The sequence below is a fragment of the Xenopus laevis genome, chromosome 5S, assembly GCF_017654675.1.
Source record: "Xenopus laevis strain J_2021 chromosome 5S, Xenopus_laevis_v10.1, whole genome shotgun sequence".
Taxonomy (NCBI): Eukaryota; Metazoa; Chordata; class Amphibia; order Anura; family Pipidae; genus Xenopus; species Xenopus laevis.
Genome location: NC_054380.1, coordinates 12,613,899 through 12,633,849, shown reverse-complemented (window position 1 = coordinate 12,633,849; position 19,951 = coordinate 12,613,899). Strand labels below are relative to the sequence as shown.

The 19,951-nt window shown below is 47.3% G+C and overlaps 1 protein-coding gene across 1 annotated transcript in view; it reads right to left on the bottom strand.

Annotated features, from left to right (window-relative positions):
* Window positions 1-16,601, bottom strand: part of wdr26.S (WD repeat domain 26 S homeolog) — a 39,637-nt gene extending 23,036 nt beyond the window's left edge. The window contains exons 1-4 of the mRNA XM_041564234.1: window positions 15,818-16,601; window positions 12,364-12,463; window positions 12,179-12,235; window positions 819-893 (exon numbers count right to left, since the gene is read on the bottom strand). Coding sequence (XP_041420168.1) covers window positions 819-893; window positions 12,179-12,235; window positions 12,364-12,463; window positions 15,818-16,062 — 477 coding nt within the window. The 5' untranslated portion in view covers window positions 16,063-16,601. The remainder of the gene's footprint in view (window positions 1-818; window positions 894-12,178; window positions 12,236-12,363; window positions 12,464-15,817) is intronic.
* Between the last annotated feature and the right edge of the window lie 3,350 nt (window positions 16,602-19,951).

Below are 19,951 nucleotides of genomic sequence, written 5' to 3'. Positions count from 1 at the left end.
AACTATTAGGCTGTATCTGTGCTAAAAAAAATAAATAAAATAAAACACAGGTTCTGGGTGCATAGTTGGAACATAAAGGAGTGATTTGCATGTCTCTGCCCATAATGCCTCATGTGAGAGTTAAATTCTCATTTTGGAGCGATGTCTATGGCACGAGGCAAGGGCTTTTTGGGCTCCTTTTAGCCTGTCTCACCCTAACCAGGTTTGGTTCTATGCTTAGCTATATTCAAGTCCAATATCAGCTAATATGATTAATGCCCTTCCTACTCAAAAGTGAAGTCCTTCTAGCAAAGCCCACATTATAGTTAAGGAGCCCATGATGTTGGAACCAAAAGAGACTAATAAAAAAGCAATGTACTATCAGCAGGCCTTTCAGGTAAGATGTAGTAGAGTCCTGCAGCGAGTCGGGTACCCTGCCGAACAAGGGGAGGGTTTTCAGGTGCGGGTATAGCCGTGAGTCTGCGGGTCGCGGGTCTCATCTAAATTTTTTTTTTATCTTATGTAATATTGTCTATATTTTACTCCTTTGAAAGTTTTACAAAATTAGTTTCTGTCCCTGCCCACTTTTGATGACGTCACTTCCTGCTTGCAGCACCTTCACTTCCTGTTTGATGGTGGTCGGCGGGTTGCGGATAAGGCAGTTGCAGGTCCGGTAGTGGATCAAAGTGGGTAAATATTGTGGTTTGGGTCGCGTCTTAGAAATTGGGGGTATACTACACTCTAAGATGTATTATAACCTTGGTTTGTCATACACATGATGGTATACTGTCCCTTTAAAAACAATATTACTGGAGTAACAAGTAGCAGCGTCTACTCACCCGTATGACGTCTGCAGTAGGGCAGGACACAGGGGAATGTTCACTCCCAGAGCCTCCAGAGGAAGGGCGACAAGCCTGCCAACAAACATTTAAAACAACCTTGTTAGAGGAGATATAGGATCTAACACAATACCAGTGACATACCAGCAGCAAACAATACAAGTATTTAGCTCTCTACTTAAGGGATGACTCATCTTCAAGTAGGTATGTCCTACTCGCAACTTTTCAATTGGTCTGAAAAAATAACTCAAGTAACATTCCAGTACAAACAAAATCTAACACAATAACTGCCTTTTGCACAAATCCTGCATGTAGAGAGACATGATGTCTGGTGATTTAATAGAGTGAGCTCTAATACATCTTCTAGGCAAAAGGAGCCCCCCTATAAGATATATTGGATCTAACTGTCAATGAATATCTGACACCCAACTGCTGAATGAAGACAGAATGAGGAGAAACAGATGCTGAGAGAAGGGTAATGAAGATAAACTTGATTATTTCAGAAATGGTGCAGAACTTTTAATTGATTGTATTTAGAAAACTTCTTATTTCAGTATACTGAAGCTTGTATTAAATGTTTATTTTCGCCATAGTTCCCCTTTAATCCAAGTGCTCTGCACAAAGTCCAACCTATGGATACAGGCAGTGACACGTCAGATTGCAAAGTGATCAGATCTGGAGGGCGCGGAATTGAAAGCATTGCAGAACTACATAAGAGAGTTACTAAAATAAATATACAAGATCAATAACCTCAAACAGCTGACTTTAAGCCGTATTGAATTCCTTTCAGTGACTTGGTTAAGCATGCCCTTACTGATACGACACTAACAATCTCAAAGCTATCATTTGCCCATAACAAACATGGCCACACTGTCCCTTTAAGCTTTGGAGCAGACAAACACTTCTGTTCTGCTGACATCACTTCCTTTGCCTCTCTCTACCCTCCCCCATTGGCCAGAAAGCACTCGCTGATCAACAAATGAATCAGCTGGCAGAGTCAGAGATCACTGGATTCCCTTGTTTGTTATTCGAGCCCCCCTCCCACCCCTTCCCCCAGGGCCTGAAACTGGCCAAGCAAAGGGGATACTGGAATTTTTCGGCTTACAACTCGCTCACAGGCAGAAAACAAAGGCACCACTCAGAGCAAGTTATTGCTGACACTCTATGCACCGAGCTGGGGCAAACCTGCAGAACATTCTAGCGAATATGTAACTTATTAACTGTTTGTATTTTATCCTAAAGGGCAGAGACATGTGGAGATTCAGGGAGATTTACTCACCCGACAACAATTAGATTCTTCTTCGGGCGACTATTCTCCCGAACTACCTTCCCGCCGGCTAGAATGTAAATCGCCGCAGGATAGCAGCGATATATTTTCCAAAGTCGCCCGAAGTTGCCTCATGAGGCAACGTCGGAAAATTAAGCACTCCAAATGCCATCCCGCCGGCGATTTAAATTCTAGCTGGCGGGAAGGCAGTTAGGGGATTTTAGTAGCCCGAAGAAGAGGCGATTTGTCACCGGGTGACTAATCTCCCCGAATCCCCACGTGTGTCTCTCCTTACGAGGAAACTTTGGGAGACTTCAGAAAATGAAGCGCTCCAAATGCCATCCCGCCGGCGATTTAGATTCTAGCTGGCGGGAAGGCAGTTAGGGGATGTTAGTAGCCCGAAGAAGAGGCGATTTGTCACCGGGTGACTAATCTCCCAGAATCTCTGCCCTTACGAGGAAACTTCGGGCGACTATGGAAAACGGAGCGCTCCAAGTGCCATCCCGCCGTCGATTTAGATTGTAGCTGGCGGGAAGGCAGTTCTGGGAGATTAGTCGCCCAAAGAGTACGATTTGTCGCCAGGCAAATCTCCACGTGTGTCTCTGCCCTTACGAGGAAACTTCAGACGACTTCGGAAAATGAAGCGCTCCAAATGCCATCCCGCCAGCAATTTAGATTCTAGCTGGCGGGAAGGCAGTTAGGAGAGATTAGTAGCCCGAGTAAAAGGCGATTTGTCACCAGGTGACTAATCTCCCAGAATCTCTGCCCTTACGAGGAAACTTCGGGCGACTATGGAAAACGAAGCGCTCCGAGTGCCACCCCGCCGGCAATTTAGATTCTAGCCGGCGGGAAGGCAGTTCAGGGAGATTACTCACCCGAAGAAGAGGCTATTTGTCGCTGGGCAACTAATCTCCCCGTGTGTCTCTGCCCCTACGAGGAAGCTTCAGGCGACTTTGGAAAATGAAGTGCTCAGAGTGCCATCCCACCGGCAATTTAGATTCTAGCCGACAGGAAGGCAGTGTAGCACAAGTCAGCTTTCCGTGCTTCACAGGCCTTTTAGTCAGCTGACTTCTGCTAAAAGCCTGGGCCAGGAAACATCACACTGAGGGCCCAACCCTGAGCCAGGGCCACGATGAGCCTCCCCCCACCCGGGACACTTCCTACTCAGGATTATGGGCCTGTGTGCACTTTTCTTTCCTGAACTACAATGAAACATAGTGAGAGGGACACAATAGGTAGTGTTTGTGTTAGGAGGACTCCTGGCCAAGCCTGGAAAGTTCTACAGAAGCCGCACATTAGAGTTACAACGGAGAGCAGATAGAAAGGCTGGTGCTGCATGCTACAACTTACTCACTAACAAATGGGTGTAATAAACAGATATTATGCTATACAGGCAAGGGGCAGCTGTAGAACATGAAGTTCTAGTTCAGCATCAAAAGGAGGCCAGCAAGTTGCCAGGAAAGATTGCAATTTACCGGTAGTTGCAGCGGAACACACCACTAGTTCAAAGATAACATAAAAATACAAAGTTGCTTAGAACAGATTCATCTATAAAACATATGGGGATGGGGGGGGGGAGAGAATGGCCCTAGTGATGTGCGTGTCCAACAGGGTCGGACTGGGCCAGCGGGAAACCGGGGAAAAACCCGGTGGGCCCCAGGCTCTTGTGGGTCCCGCCGGCCCAGATCCGCACCCTAAGCTTCCTTTTCCTGCAGCCGGAGACCGCTCCAACACAGTGTGATCGCACGTTTACACGCATGTGCATACGTGCGGCGCACACAGGGGGGGGGTCCGGCGGAGGGCAGTCCGACCCTGGTGTCGGACTTTTCCCGACCAGCACCCGCCCGAGCCCGACCTCCGGGTATCTTTTATAGAGAGGCGAGCGTCTCTAAAAACTCAACACGCAAGTCGGAAGCTGGCATTTGGAAGGTTGCGGGCAGGGAGAGCAGTAAGATGAGCTCAAACCGCGCCTGCCTGCGACCAGGAGTGTGCGAGGTCGGCCCAAACCCGCACATCACTAAATGGCCCTTATGCTGGCAATACAGGTCAGATCTGCAGCTGGCCATGATCCACATCCAACAAGATTGTTGGCAGATGGGATTTTCTACCAGACCAATAGATAATTGAACTATAACATATATCTTGACAAACTGGCAATCTGGGCAGCTAAGTGGCACATGAGATTCAATGTTGATAAATGTAAAGTCCTGCACCTGGGATGTAAGAATATCCAAGCCACTTATACCCTTAAAGGAACAGTAACAGAATTCACACAGACAAATGGCTTACTCCCCTGAGCACTCTCACATCAACGCATCTCCTGTACCGACACGACAAGACGCTCCTGTACCGACACGACCGGCGCACACCCGCATCCACGCCGGCTACAAGCCGTTTATCTGTGTGAATTCTGCGGCAAGGGCTTCAACCAGAAAGGTACGGCGTTGCCTTCGGTGTGTGAAAGTTGAGTTAATTGCTGTTTCACTGGCTCCATTTGCCAGAGACTCGGCAGTCTTTTCCTACTGTGCCTGTAAGTGGCAGCGGGGCAGGCAAGCTTGGGCTGGGCAATGGCGGAATGGTAGTAATAGGCTGGGTGTTTGCAGGCTTGGCACTGGCCTGTGCTCAGAGTAGTAACAGCCTCTCTCTCCTAAACCCGCAGTAGCATGGAAAGTGGAAGCTAAAGGAGCCAGGAGCCAGGGAGGAGAAATCAAGCGCCGATCCATGGATGGTCGCCATATCGCCTTTTCTGAAGAGGATAGGAAGTGGAGTTTTGGTTATTTCTTAATAAAGGCTTTGCAATTTTAAATTTTAATTTGTCTTGGTGGTTTTTTTTCCCATTGTATTCTTTTTTAAAAACTTTTTTTTTTTGATGTTACTGTTCCTTTAATGGGACTGCACTAAGCAAATCCATTATGGAAAATGACCTTGGAGTCTTTGTAGATAATAAACTTGGTTCTACCAAGCAATGCCAGTCAGGGGCAAATAAGGTCTTGAGCTGTATTAAAAGGCGCATAGAGTCACGGGGGGAGGGGTCATTCTTCCACTGTATAGAGCACTGGTAAGGCCTCATCTAGAATATGCCGTACAGTTTTGGTCTCCATCACTCAAACAGGACATTATTGTATTAGAGAGGGTACAGAGAAGGGCAACTAAGCTGGTAAAGGGAAAATCTTAGCTATGAGGAAAGACTGGCCAAATTGGGGATGTTCACGCTGGAGAAGAGGCGCTTAAGGGGTGATATGATAACTATGTATAAATATATAAGGGGATCATATAATAATCTCTCTAATGATTTATTTACCAGTAGGTCTTTCCAGTTGACACAAGGTCACCCATTCCGATTAGAAGAAAAGAGGTTCCGCCTAAATATTCAGATGGGGTTTGTTACAGTGAGAGCTGTGAAGATGTGGAATTGTCTCCCTGAATCAGTGGTACAGGCTGATACATTAGATAGGTATAAGAAGGGGTTGGATGGTGTTTAGCAAGTGAGGGAATACAGGGATATGGGAGATAGCTCATAGTACATGTTGATCCAGGGACTAGTCAGGAAGAAATTTTTCCCCATCTGAGGCAAATTGGAGAGGCTTCAGATGTGGTTTTTTTTGCCTTCCTCTGGATCAACTGACAGGCGGATAAAAAAAAACTAAAAGGTTGAACTTGATGGACGTGTGTCTTTTTTCAACCTTACTTACTATGTTACTATGTTACCTGGAAGACTCCTGTTTTGATCCTTGGGGCCACATGGCCCACCAAAGGGATTTTTATGGCTCTTGGTCTACAAAGGGGCTCCAAGAATCCTCATTGTAACCCAGTTCAAAGCCCAATAAATTAAATCAGCAATCTGACCGACAGACCATGGTGTTCTATACTCTACATCATTGTTCCCCAACCAGTGGCTCATGAGTAACATGTTGCTCTCCAAACCCTTTAAGTTGCTCTTAAAGGAGAACTAAAGCCTAACTAAAGAAGGAGCTAGAAATGTTGCACATTACATTTTAGGTTTCTGTACCAGCCCAAGGCAACCATAACCCTTAAGCAGTAAAGATCTGTCTCCAAAGATGCCCCAGTAGCTCCCCATCTTCTTTTCTGCTGATTCACTGCACATGCTCTGTGCTGCTGTCACTTACTGAGCTTAGGGACCCACTCACAATATACAGTACACATAGAATAGAAATGTCACAATATAAGGCTGATTAGTAATTAATACACATAATTACTACATGGCAGCACAGAAACCAGTGCAATTAGCATCAGAATTTAATAATCAGCAAACCTGTAGCATCAGCTTATATTACAGGGGAAGCTCATTTTCTGCAGGATAATTAGTGACGACCCCTAAGCTTAGCTTCTCAACAGCTGCTCAGAGCCCACTGAGCATGTGAGTGTCAGACACTTTCCAAGATGGTGACCCCCTGTGACAAGTTTGAAGTCCTGGATCATTGCTGCTATTGACAAGCTCACAGTGTCGGACTGGCCCACCAGGATAGCAGGATGTGTCAGTGGGCCCTCATGCTGCTAAATATTTGGCAAGCTGAAACTTTAGGCTGGTGCAATTAGGTCATTATATAAAATGACATTTTAGCCATATTTATTTTAAGGGTTTACTTCTCCTTTAAAGCAGGTGCTTATTTTTGAATTCTTGGCTTGCAGGCAACTTTTGGTTGCTTATATAACAGCTGCACTGCCAAAGAGAGCCTAGTGCAGACTGCCGGTCCACATGGAGGCTACTAAATAGACACTTACAGCCCTTGTTTGGCACCCCGTGGAACGATTTTCATGCTTGCGTTGCTCCCTCCCCCCGACTCCTTTTATATTTGAATGTCACAGGTAGAAAAGGTGGGGACCCTTGCTTTACATGTACATTTATTTTTCTTTAGAGCCAAAGTCCTATATTTATTGCACCGTTTGCCGCACCTCTGCTGGGTTCAGCCATCTTTTTCTTCTCTCTAAATAAAACCCTGCCCAGTCTGTAGTCCGAGTGGCAACTTAAAGGGCACCTGTTGGCCAAAAATATGTGGGCTAATAGAGCTGGGGAGTAACAGGTTTGTTTTCTAAAAAATAAAAATATATATATTAGCCCACACCTTTGGTTGGGGAAAATGTTTTTGCCCAAAAGGTGCCCTTTAATAATGAGCCAAACCACAGTTGCCAGGGGACACTGATGTCAAAACGACAGTGTGTGCCACTAACCCAAGTGAATGTTATTTGTAAATGCTTATTAAAGGAACAGTAACACCAAATAATACAATTGTTTTAATGTAATGGAAAGATCATGTAATGTTGCCCTGCACTGGTAAAACTGATGCGTTTGCTTCAGAAACACTACTATAGTTTATATAAACAAGCTGCTGTGTAGTCATGGGGGCAGCCATTCAAGCACAGGATACACAGTAGATAACAGATAAGTACTACTATAGTTTATATAAACAAGCTTCTGTGTAGCCATGGGGGCAGCCATTCAAACACAGGATACACAGTAGATAACAGATAAGTACTACTATAGTTTATATAAACAAGCTGCTGTGTAGCCACGGGGGCAGCCATTCAAGCACAGGATACACAGTAGATAACAGATAAGTACTACTATAGTTTATATAAACAAGCTGCTGTGTAGCCATGGCAGAAATTGAAAAAAAACCGCTAAATGGCACAGGTTAAATAGTGGATAACAGATAACACCATTATGTTCTACAGAGCGTATCTGCTGTGTAACTTGAGCCTTTTCTCCTTTGAATGGCTGCCACCAATGCTACAAAGCCGCTTATTTATTATAGTAGTGTTTCTGAAGCAAACACAGCAGTTTTACCAGTGTAGGGCAACACTGCATTATATATTGTTTTACTTTAAAACACTTTCATTTTTTGATGTTACTGTTCCTTTAAAGGAGAATGAAAGGTTAAAGGGATCCTGTCATCGGAAAACATGTTTTTTTTTCAAAATGCATCAGTTAATAGTGCTACTCATTTCTCAAAAGAGCAAACAGATTTTTTTATATTCAATTTTGAAATCTGACATGGGGCTAGACATTTTTGACATCAATTTCCCAGCTGCCCCTGGTCAAAAAAATTTCCCCATGACAGTATCCCTTTAAAACTAAGTAAGCCTTAGAAAGGTCCACCTAAATATACCAGTAAACCCTCAAAGTAGACTATATGGGCGGTCGGATCTCGAGACTGCATCAACTTTCTTTCCTTCTATTGAGTACACTTGGGCTTCTGTATCAGACTTCCAGTTTTCAGCTTAAACCTCCTTGCCCCAGGTGTGAGCATGCTCAGTTTGCCCCTCCCCTCACTGCTGTAATCTGAGCCCAGAGCTATAAGTGAGCAGGGAGAGACTCAGGCAGGATGTGATGTCAGACCAAGCTAATATGGCAGCTGCTATCCTAAACAAACAGAGCTTTCTAGAGCTTTTTACTCAGGTATGGTAAAACATTCTACAGAATAAATATAGCATTCTAGCTTGCACTACTGCAGCTAATCTAAAATGCCTCCATAGCTTTCCTTCTCCTTTAAGGGGGTCGCTTAAAACACAGAGGAGTTGAGCATGTAAAAAACACAGTTGCCACATACCAACACATACCTGTGCTGAAATACACATGCCGAAAATCAGCTTCTACTCAGGCATTAGCCTCCTCTCCTGCCTGCACCCAAAAGCGTTGCATCACTCAGGCACACTCACTTTATTCCTATGCTGAAATTAGCCAATTTTGCCTGCACTCGAGCCAACACAACATTTCCAGGTGCAAGCAGGAGAGGGGGCTAATGCCAAGAGGTGTATTTTCAGCCTGTGTATTTCAACAGCGCCCTTCTGGCATTAGCCTAAAGAGTTAGCCATCCACAGACATCTCATCTCAGGCAGGTAGAGTACTAATGATATACTAATGATATAAAGGGCAACGAGCAGAGAATCCCAGACTGGATTCATTGTTATAGCCCTGGGAGGATCTTCTCTGAATGCAAGCAGCCGACTCACTACATCTCTGCAATTTTCTCTCTCTCAGAAGATAGAGATCTGCTTCTATTCTGCAGTCTGACGCTGCTCACAGCTACTGTTTCCAGATGACTGCTGTGGGGCCAAATGAAATCCCTCTATGGTCATTTATAAAGCTTTATTGCTGTAGCGGAGACACAGATGGGCACAAGACTATCGCCCGCTGTGTAACACAGGCTGGAGAAATTCACTTCCTTAAACTAGATCTGAACATGTAAACATGTCCTGTGTCCTCATAATGCCTCCAACTGCCCAACTAAACAAGGGACAAGACGAGTCGCAGCTTTAGATCATAATTAGGGCTGAAGGTTGCCTAGCTATGGCGTACATACAATAGCCAGTTGTATAGTTCCAGGGGTACCCAGGGCACAAATAAGAACTGACCCCATTTCTCATCCTAACTGACCTTCAGGCTGGGCTCATAACAAGGTTACATATATATAGAAACATTGGGGTAACAGTCACCCTGCTATAGTTCCAGGGGTACCCAATGTGCAAATAAACACTCCAAATCCTACCCTCACTAGCCTTCGGGCTGGGCCCCCTTAGCTCATAACAAGGTTACAGATATATAGAAACATTGGGGTAACAGTCACCCTGCTATAGTTCCAGGGGTACCCAGGGTACAAATAAGCACTCACCCCAAATCTCACCCTAACTGGCCTTCAGGCTGGGCCCCTTAGCTCATAACAAGGTTACAGATATATATATAAACATTGGGGTAACAGTCACCCTGCTATAGTTGCAGGGGTACCCAGGGTACAAATAAGCACTCACCCCAAATCTCACCCTAACTGGCCTTCAGGCTGGGACCCTTAGCTCATAACAAGGTTACAGATATATAGAAACATTGGGGTATCAGTCACCCTGCTATAGTTCCAGGGGTACACAGGGTACAAATAAGCACTCACCCCAAATCTCCCCCTAACTGACTTTCAGGCTGGGCCCCCTTAGCTCATAACAAGGTTACAGATATATAGAAACATTGGGGTAACAGTCACCCTGCTATAGTTCCAGGGGTACCCAGGGCACAAATAAGCATTCACCCCAAATCTCCCCGTAACTGGCACTTTGGTGAAGGTGTGGCACCGTGGATCAGAAGCAGATTAGGCACAGGGAAGGTTGGCAGTGCCAGGTTTAGGCAGCATGCCTTGACAAGGTAACCCTTCCTTAAATATATGGAAAGGAAACAGCTGATGTAGATGACAGTGTAATAAGTAAAAGATTACAGGCCAATCACTTTTATTAGCAGTTTTGGTTTTAATAGTGCCCCCCACCTGCTCAGGTCTGGAGCTGCCCATGTCCAGCAGTGATGCACGGGTCCCTTAGTGCTCTCCTCCTATACAGGATATTTGGGCGGGGTGGGGGGGGGGGGGGAGTTCACCCCCTAACTGATCACCAGGAATGTAACCAACAAGACCGGTGCTTTGTTTTTAACACAAGGATTTTGATTAATTAAATGTAATTTGAATCAATGATCCAACATTCACGGACGAATCATTCAACTTCATTGTAAACAAATGTAACTGCTACTGAAAGCAGTGTCTGTGTTTCTGTTCTCTGCACTGGCGGTTCTGACTTTCGAAGGAATGTAGCAGAAGCCGGCCATGTTACTACCTGATCAGAAGCATGCACAGTCAGAGTTTTGAAACCATGTAATAAGAGACAGAACGGGCAGGGCTTCCCTACAACGGAAATGGAAATAATAGAAAGTAAAACAGTGTGGTAGGAGGAAAGTCATTTTCACTGGGGAGAAGAGAAGCATTGGCTCGGAGTCTGAGTCAAGTGATTATATTCGTTAGGGGGTGTCCTGGCATTGGCTCCCAGTAAATGTGACTTTCATTAAAATCCCCCAGATGGCTGCAGTATACATGTCACATTTCAACTATATTCTTGCACAGGCCATTTTCTTTGTACAGAATAGCAAGCTGCTGCTGGTCTCCTCTTGTGAGGCACATGCAACACAAGCAGCACATGGAGTTGCTGTTCTATATAGGTGAAGGGTGGCAACGGTATCTTACAGTATTTTTGATTCTGTTTCTCAACCTCTCCCTACTGTGCAGCAGCCATAATGCCAGTCTGGGCCACGCCCCCTCATTAAAAGGCATGAAATCATTGGACGCATTTAATTTCCAGATCCATTGAAGTCAGGCAGTGATTCACACACAAGAAAACTCAGATGCCTTTATATCAGCCAATGACACGTGTGACTCTTCAAGCGAAACCTTTTCATTTGTGTTTAATTAACCTTTAAAGGAGAAACAAATCCATAACATAAAAAACCCCTACCCCCCCTACCCTTTGTAGACCCCCTCCCCCCCCAGCCTAGGTGGTACCAGCGGCAAATTCCCCTAACTTTTTACTTACCCCTTGGTGCAGATTCTATCCCCTGCAGTTCACGGCAGCCATCTTCTTTTCTTCGTTAAACTTCGAAAGCAGACCTTCGTTTTCGCCGCATGCGCAGTTAGCGTCATTTTCCGGTGCGCAGTTGTTAGGGACCATTAAATTACTCCAACTGCGCATGCGCTGAAAACAAAGGTCTGCTTCCTAAGTTTAACGAAGAAAAGAAGATGGCTGCCGTGAACTGCGGGGGACAGAATCTGCACGGATAGGTAAGTAAAAAGTTAGGGGCATTTGCCCCGGGTACCACCTAGGCTGGGGGGGGGGTCTACAAAGGGTAGGGGTTTTTTTTATGTTACGGGTTTGTTTCTCCTTTATATACAGAGAATCCTACGGATCCATCAGTCAGAGTCCTGTAGGGGATTGGCCACTATATGGCTGCCATAATGGTTTGGGTTTATCAATACAAATGATGGGCAACATCTTCAGAAATCTCTCCAGATATTTATCTCCAACGTTAGTAAACATGCCCCTCAATCTGTCGCCAACCCATGGCCAAACTAACACTTCCAGGAGAGTGCAGTGGATGCTGGGAGTTGTAGTCTAACACAAATCACACAATGACCAATCCTGTGTTTCTAACTATGCTGCAAGGCCAATGGCACACAGGGTGAATCTCCAACATGCCCGGATGCCATTGGCCTAAGCACCACTGGGTTGTCACATGACTGACTGGCACTGCAGAAATATCACCTTTCCTTACCAGGACAGCGTGCGGGGAGTGCACCAGAGACTTCAGCTCATTCAAGTCGTTCTCTGCCTGCAAATACAAATGGGAAGAGTATAAGAAGGGAGCGAGGGTTCGGGTAGTGGGTGGCGTATGGTACAGACACACAGCAGGAGAGTGATAGTTATGCGTGTGTCCATATGAATCTATGCGACACTTACCTTGTCCCACTCCCCTTCCATGACATGGTTGCGGAACTTGGTGGCAGAAGGGTGCTCTAAGCGACATCCCGACTCCTGCATGAGGAGCTCCACCGTCTGGCTGTAAGAGATATACAGTGTCAGTAGCACCTTACCAGCACCCAGTCACCGCTCCCTCTGCACCCGTATAGGCAACAACAGCCAAGGAGCCATTAGGGGCAATCAGAATAGTCACCTTTATCCCACACCCCCCACTAATGTTGTATTACAACTCCCAGCAGGCAACAGGTGACGAGCTGTAAAGTTCCCTGTCGCATCACTGCCCACACACAATGCAGAGCCATCATCATCATCATCAGACTCAGTACAAAAATATTCTGACTAACCCTGTGTGGCTGATTTCATGGTGTGTATACATATACACATGCACTGATGCTTTAGACAGACACACACTGATGCTTTAGAAAGACACACAAACTGATACTTTAGACAGACGGACACGCACACTGATGCTTTAGACAGACAGACACACTGATGCTCTAGTCTAGACAGACACACACTGATGCTTTAGACAGACACACTGATGCTTTAGACAGACACACACTGATGCTTTTTAGACAGACACACACTGATGCTTTAGACAGACATACACTGAAGCTTTAGACAGACACACACTGAAGCTTTAGACAGACACACAAACTGATACTTTAGACAGACAGACACACACACTGATGCTTTAGACAGACAGACACACACTGATGCTTTAGACAGACAGACAGACACACACTGATGCTTTAGACAGACAGACACACACTGATGCTTTAGACAGACACACACTGATGCTTTAGACAGACACACACACTGATGCTTTAGACAGACACACACACTGATGCTTTAGACAGACAGACACACACACACTGATGCTTTAGACAGAGATGGGTTGGAGAGCAACATGAAAAATGTTCTTGGGGTGCCAAATAAGGGCTGTGATTGGCCATTTGGTAGCCCTTATGTGGACTGTTAACCTACATTGAATAATCCTGTAACTGCAGCACTCTGATAATTACGATGATTATTCCATGTTATAATTTTATTGGCTCATTAGCTCATGTAGACAAAAAATGGCAATGTTTCGGGCCTCACAGGGCCCTTTATCAAGAGGCTTGATAAAGGGCCCTGTGAGGCACACACAGACACACGCATGCTTTAGACAGTAGTTGATTGCCTCAAAAATACAGAGGACTATAAATGAAGCCCCTGCAGTTTCACCGAGCTTCAGAGTTGTATCTCAACTACAACTCCCAGCATCCTGTTTTTCTAACCAAGCAACGTTAGAGGGTCTGACTTTAAACCTATGGATTATTAAAAGCAACCACTGCCACCTGGTTTTGCAAAAACAGTTTAGTGAAAGGAGCTCTTTAACTGCAGGCTGGTAGCTGCCTCCGACATTAGCCGGCCCCCCTTGAGTTTCAAGGATTCCTCCAATCCCGCACCTCCCCCCCAGGAACAACAATCAGTGTCTCCTCCTCTAGTGTTATCACTACTTGCGCAGCACACGGCCTCCTCTTCCTCCTCCCACTTGTGGATGTAAACATCACGCTCCCTTAACCACCCTTAGGGGCCAGGCAAAATATTAACCTTTTTTTCTGACAGAAGTCACACACAGCAATGCTCCCAATAGGGTGAAGCCCACGGCAATGCCAGCTAGAGCCAAGCATGATGGCACGTCTCATTATCCCATAATACGCACATACAACTGCAGTCTTTATAAGTAATCTGTACACTGGCTGAACTATAGAAACCCTGCACAATGTCTGCATCAGAACCCAAATCCCTGAGGCCCAAATCCCCATTGCTATAGGCACAAGGCTGGAACCATAGGCATTAGGCAAGTGATGGGCAACAGGTGGCATCAGAGCCCAAGCCTGATGCAGAGCCCAAGCCTGATGCAGAGCCCAAGCCTGATGCAGAGCCCAAGCCTGATGCAGAGCCCAAGCCTGATGCAGAGCCCAAGCCTGATGCAGAGCCCAAGCCTGATGCAGAGCCCAAGCCTGATGCAGAGCCCAAGCCTGATGCAGAGCCCAAGCCTGATGCAGAGCCTTACTGGCAGCCCCACGGCTCAGTCTGTTTACTGGTCCGTGTCAGCAGATAAACACTAAGACAAGGCTGGATACAAACAACCATAGCAGATAAAGATCCGGGTCAGAACCAACCAGCCATGCTTCATCCCTGTTTTAAGGCCCAAATGTAGAGGAGTAGCTGGGGGCACTGGCCCATACTAGCAGCCAAATACATTTTACAGTCACTGGGCCTGAAGCAATGGCCAGAAAGGTTTTGCGGACACTGGGCCAAAACCAGTAGCCAGAAATCTATTTACAGGCACGGAGCCTGATCATATCCATATTTCTATTTACAGATAGATGGGCTGGATCAGTACCTGATCTCTATTTAGATAGACAATCCCACATACCAATACAGACAGGGATCCATTTGAGATTGTGATTTACACACACTGGGCTTTTCCACATCCAGTCACTCAGTCCCCAGCACCAGATCCATCCACTGGCAGACATTGGCCTCAGATATTTGCCAACACTGAGTCGGATCAGATCCCAGAACCTCTATTTACATACTGGGACTCGCCAGTGCCAAGATCTCTTTATACGGCATTGACCTTATCAGAACCCCTTGTCTGGAATCATTCCAACCCCATCCCCACATACACAACACCCCCTGTACCCTATGTCTCCATACGAGTGTGGGCCAGTATCCCCATATCAAGGTATTGCACCAAATTAGGATTCTTCTTTATTAGGCAGGATCAGTACCACCAGCACGTCTCAGGATCAGAATGGATTAGTAATCTGCTATATCAGAAACCAATATAATATAACGAGGCCTGATTAGTCCACAATGGATCAGTTCTCCCCCAAATTGGTATGAGGTCAGGTGAGTACCCCCAGATGTAGAACCCCCAGATGATGAGCCCCCAGAAGATGAGATCCCCAGATGAGGCCAGATGCAGAACCCCCAGAAGATGAGACCAGATGAGACCCCCAGATGATGAGACCAGATGAGACCCCCAGATGATGAGACCAGATGAGATCCCCCAGATGTAGAAGCCCCAGATGATGAGACCCCCAGATGTAGAAGCCCCAGATGATGAGAACAGATGAGACCCCCAGATGATGAGACCCCCAGATGATGAGACCCCCAGATGTAGAAGCCCCAGATGATGAGAACAGATGAGACCCCCAGATGATGAGACCCCCAGATGATGAGACCCCAGATGATGAGACCCCAGATGTAGAAGCCCCAGAAGATGGACAGAGAGATCGAAAACCAATTAATGTCGAGACCAGAGAGAAAATCAGAAGTCAGATTTGTTGGGCCCAGACAGAATTGTGACATTCCCTAATATCATATCCCCAGAGCGGCCGACCCCCCTCCTCCCCGGGGTCGGTAACAGACTCACTTGAGGCCCAGGCCGTGCAGGTGTTGGCCGATCAGGCGGATGACATCCTCGTCGGACTGGCTCAGGCGCTTCTTCTTCTTCACCCCGGGCTGCTCGGCGGGGGCGCTGCTGCTGCTCAGGCCGTTGTTGTTGTTGCTGCTGCTAATGACCCCGTTGGAATGAGCCGGTTCCGAGGATTCTCCGTTGTGGGCGCTCAGACTGCCGCTCGCTGCCGGTTCCTCCCCCGCTGCCCCGTTAGTCTGCATGTTACTCCCACCGCCCGGTCCCGCGGGCCCGAACGACACCTCTGCGCTTCCTGTTGCCGCCGCCTCCTCCGAGGTTCGGGGTCTCTTCCGCAGGGGAGGGGATGCTCCGCCGGTGTCCGAGTCGGAGGAAGCGGAGGCCAGAGTTTCCTCGCCTAGAGCGGCCGTGGTTGGTGGCCGGTGGGGCGGGAGGGAGAGGGCGGTGTGAGAGTGCGTCCCCCTACGGGGGTAGAGCGGCCCAGGCTCCGGGCTGTCACCAGCTGATTGCCCCCCTCTCTGCCGCTGCACTAATGGAGTCCGGACTGAGGAGCTGACAGGAAATGCCTGCACTGGGGCCCCGCTCACTTCCGGGACGGCGTGGACGCCATGACTGACACCGGGAGGCCCGAAAATGAACTGACACAGTCGGGAAGTGAGAGAGACACAGAGAGACAGCTGGGACTGGGGAGGCACCGAGTGTGAGTGACGGGTGGGAGGGGAGTGTGGGACTGTCTGAGAGACACTTCCAGAGAGACGGACCAGAAACAGTCCAGGGAGAGTGTCAGAGAGAGAGAGAGAGAGAGAGACAGCTCAGGGAGAATGTCAGTAAGACAGAAACAGTCCAGGGAGAGTGTCAAACAGAGACAGCTCAGGGAGAGTGTTAGGTAAAGCCAGATAGAGACAGCCCAGGAAGAGTGTCAAAGAGAAAGAGACAGCCCAGGGAGAGTGTCAGTTAGACAGAAATAGTCCAGGGAGAGAGAGGCAGCTCAGGGAGAGTGTCAGAGAGAAAGAGACAGCCCAGGGAGCTTGTCAAACAGAGACAGCACTGGGAGAGTGTCAGTTAAAGCCAAAGAGAGACAGCCCAGGCAGAGTGTCAAAGAGAAAGAGACAGCCCAGGCAGAGTGTCAAAGAGAAAGAGACAGCCCAGGGAGAGTGTCAGTTAGAATCGGCCCAGGGAGAGTGTCAATTAGAGAGAAACAGCGGAAGGGGAGTGTCAGTTAGACAAAAACAGTCCAGGGAGAATGTCAAACAGAGACAGCTCAGGGAGAGTAGTAGTTAGACAGAATCGGTCCAGGGTAAGTGTCAATTAGGCAGAATCTGCCCAGGGAGAGTGTCAGTTAGACAGTTAGAGAGAGACAGCCCAGGGAGAGTGTCAGTTAGAGAATCACAGCCCAGGGAGAGTGTAATTTAGACAGAAGCAGCCCAGGAAGAGTGTCAGTTAGAGACAAACAGCCCAGGGAGAGTGTCAGTTAGAGAGTGACAGCCCAGGGAGAGAGTCAATTAGAGAGGGACGGTCCAGGGAGAGTGTCAGTTAGAGAGAGACTGCCCAGCAAGAGTGTCAGTTAAGCAAAAACAGCCCAGGGATAGTATCAGTTAGAGAGAGACGGCCCAGTGAGTGTGTGAGTGAGAGAGACGGCCTAGTGTGAGTGTCAGAGAGAGATGGCCCAGGGTGAGTGTCAGTTAGAGAGAGTGAGACGGCCCAGGGAGAGTGTCAGTCAGAGAGAGACGGCCCAGGGAGAGTGTCAGTCAGAGAGAGACTGCCCAGGGAGAGTGTCAGTCAGAGAGAGACGGCCCAGGGAGAGTGTCAGTTAGAGAGAGACAGCCCAGGGAGAGTGTCTGTTAGTGAGAGACGGCCCAGGGAGAGTGTCAGTTAGAGAGAGATGGCCCATGGAGAGTGTCAGTTAAGCAAAAACATCCCAGGGATATTGTCAGTTAGAGAGAGACAGCCCAGGGCGAGTGTCTGTTAGTGAGAGACAGCCCAGGGAGAGTGTCTGTTAGTGAGAGACGGCCTAGGGAGAGTGTCAGAGAGAGATGGCCTAGGGAGAGTGTCAGTTAGAGAGAGACTGCCCAGCAAGGGTGTCAGTTAAGCAAAAACAGCCCAGGGATAGTGTCAGTCAGAGAGAGACAGCCCAGCGAGAGTGTCAGAGAGAGAGATGGCCAAGGGAGAGTTTCAGAGAGAAACAGCCTAGGGACAGTTTAAAGTAAGTGATAAAGTTTAGGGACTTTGTAGCAGTTACAGGTAGACAGTCCAGGGGATAGTGTGTGTCAGAGAGAGACACTCCAGGGAGAGCGTCATGTATAGAGAAACAGCCCATGGATGGTGCGAGTTCCAGCAAGACAGCTGAGGGACAGTTGGGGGTCATTTATCAACATTGGGTAACTTTTCACTTTCGAGTGAGTGTTTGTCAGTAGCAGGCAAACAAAATGTGTATCTGAGAGTGAGAGAGATAGAGCTACAGACTGCCAAGGCAATTACTGCCAGAGTATGTGAGTAGAGTGTATTTCAGAGGGAGACAGAGTGCCCAGACACTGATTGTGAGAGTTACATTTAGAGAAACAGCCCAGGACTGCCGGGTAGAGAGGGCACAGGGTTTGATATTGCTCTACAGCTGGAGTGCCCATACTTTACTAATGAGAGATCTACTTTTAGTTATGATGCCCCATTATGATCTACATCTATAAAGTCATTGGTAGCATTCTGTTCCCCCCTGGAAAATATTACTTAAATATTGATTTATGAGAATAAACATGTATCTATTTCTTATGTAACCTTAATGTAATAAATATCAGAATGAAACAGGAGGGTGATATAGACAAGCTGTTTGTTGACAGAGTCTTGAGATCTACTGATCACCAGCTAAAGGTCTACTGGTAAATCCTGATCTACCTTTTGGGCACCCCCGCTCTACAGCTACTAAATTGTGTGGCCCCAAAAGAGCACCAGTCCGAGTCCCATCATGTATTTCTTATTCAGATAAGTGGGAGCAGCAACTTGGTAAAATCCACGGTTACAAAATAGTCCTTGTGCCATCAGCTCAACTACCCAGGAACTAGTACCATCCGCCCAACTACCAGGGAACTTGCACTGGAACTGGTGGAAACAGCCTGACTGCCAGGGAACAAGTGTCATCAGCTCGACTGCTAGGGAACTAGTGTCATCAGCCTGACTGCCAGGGAACTATTCCCATCAGGCAAACTGCCAGTGAACTGTATGCTATGACTCATGGGTGGCACACAAGGACATGCATTGTTATTGTCTTTGGTACAAAAGAGGCACCCATTGTGACTTTAGTGAGAGTTACTGTGAGTGGCAGAAGAGAAGGGCACCCAGTGCCTGGCACACCATGATAATAGATGGTTGGTGACTGCCCTGATACTGCTGCTGGTTGGCTCCATAAGTAGCCAGGGCCAGTTTTGTTGCCCCATTTAGGAAAGAGAGGACTCTGAGGAAACTACCCATAATGCCCACTCTTTTGTGCCCACTGCTGTGAGGCGTTATTCTGTAAGTGGGCGAGCCTTTGTGCCTGAAAAAGTGGCACCTTCATGGGAGCAATTTTGGAACTGCAGTTCCCAGCATTCTATGCCAGCCTTCTTGGGAGTGGTACCAGCAACTGTCACCGTGGCTGGCAGATGGGAGGAGTCTGTGAGGATGAGTGACAGGCAGGCTGGTGTCACAGGGGAAGTCTTCTGCGGGGGGGGGTGAATCAGATGAGACGGTAATTGCAGCCAGGAGTCTGACAGACGACTGGGAACAGATGTATAATGAGGGGTCAAGGGAATACAAGTGCCAGAATGGAGAATAATGAGAGCAGTGGGCGAGGGGTCTGACAGGGGCCCGTGAGTAGCAGGTGGGAGGGGAAATGTGGGTAATGTAGTAGCGGCAATGCAAAGTTTTGGCCAATCAAAGACATAAAAAAGGCTACCCCCCTCCTTAACGGCTTGGGGCCACAGGGAACAATACCATGTGTTAATAATAAACCAACATAAAACTGCCTACTTATTGTTAAACTGCAACTCCCAGCATTCTGTTTCCAGAAACAGGGCTCATGTGCTAGAGGGTGAGCAGGGTTCGATTGGCTTTGTGGGGTTCACAGGCTGATGTTACTGATATGACCCCCCCCCAGTAGCATAA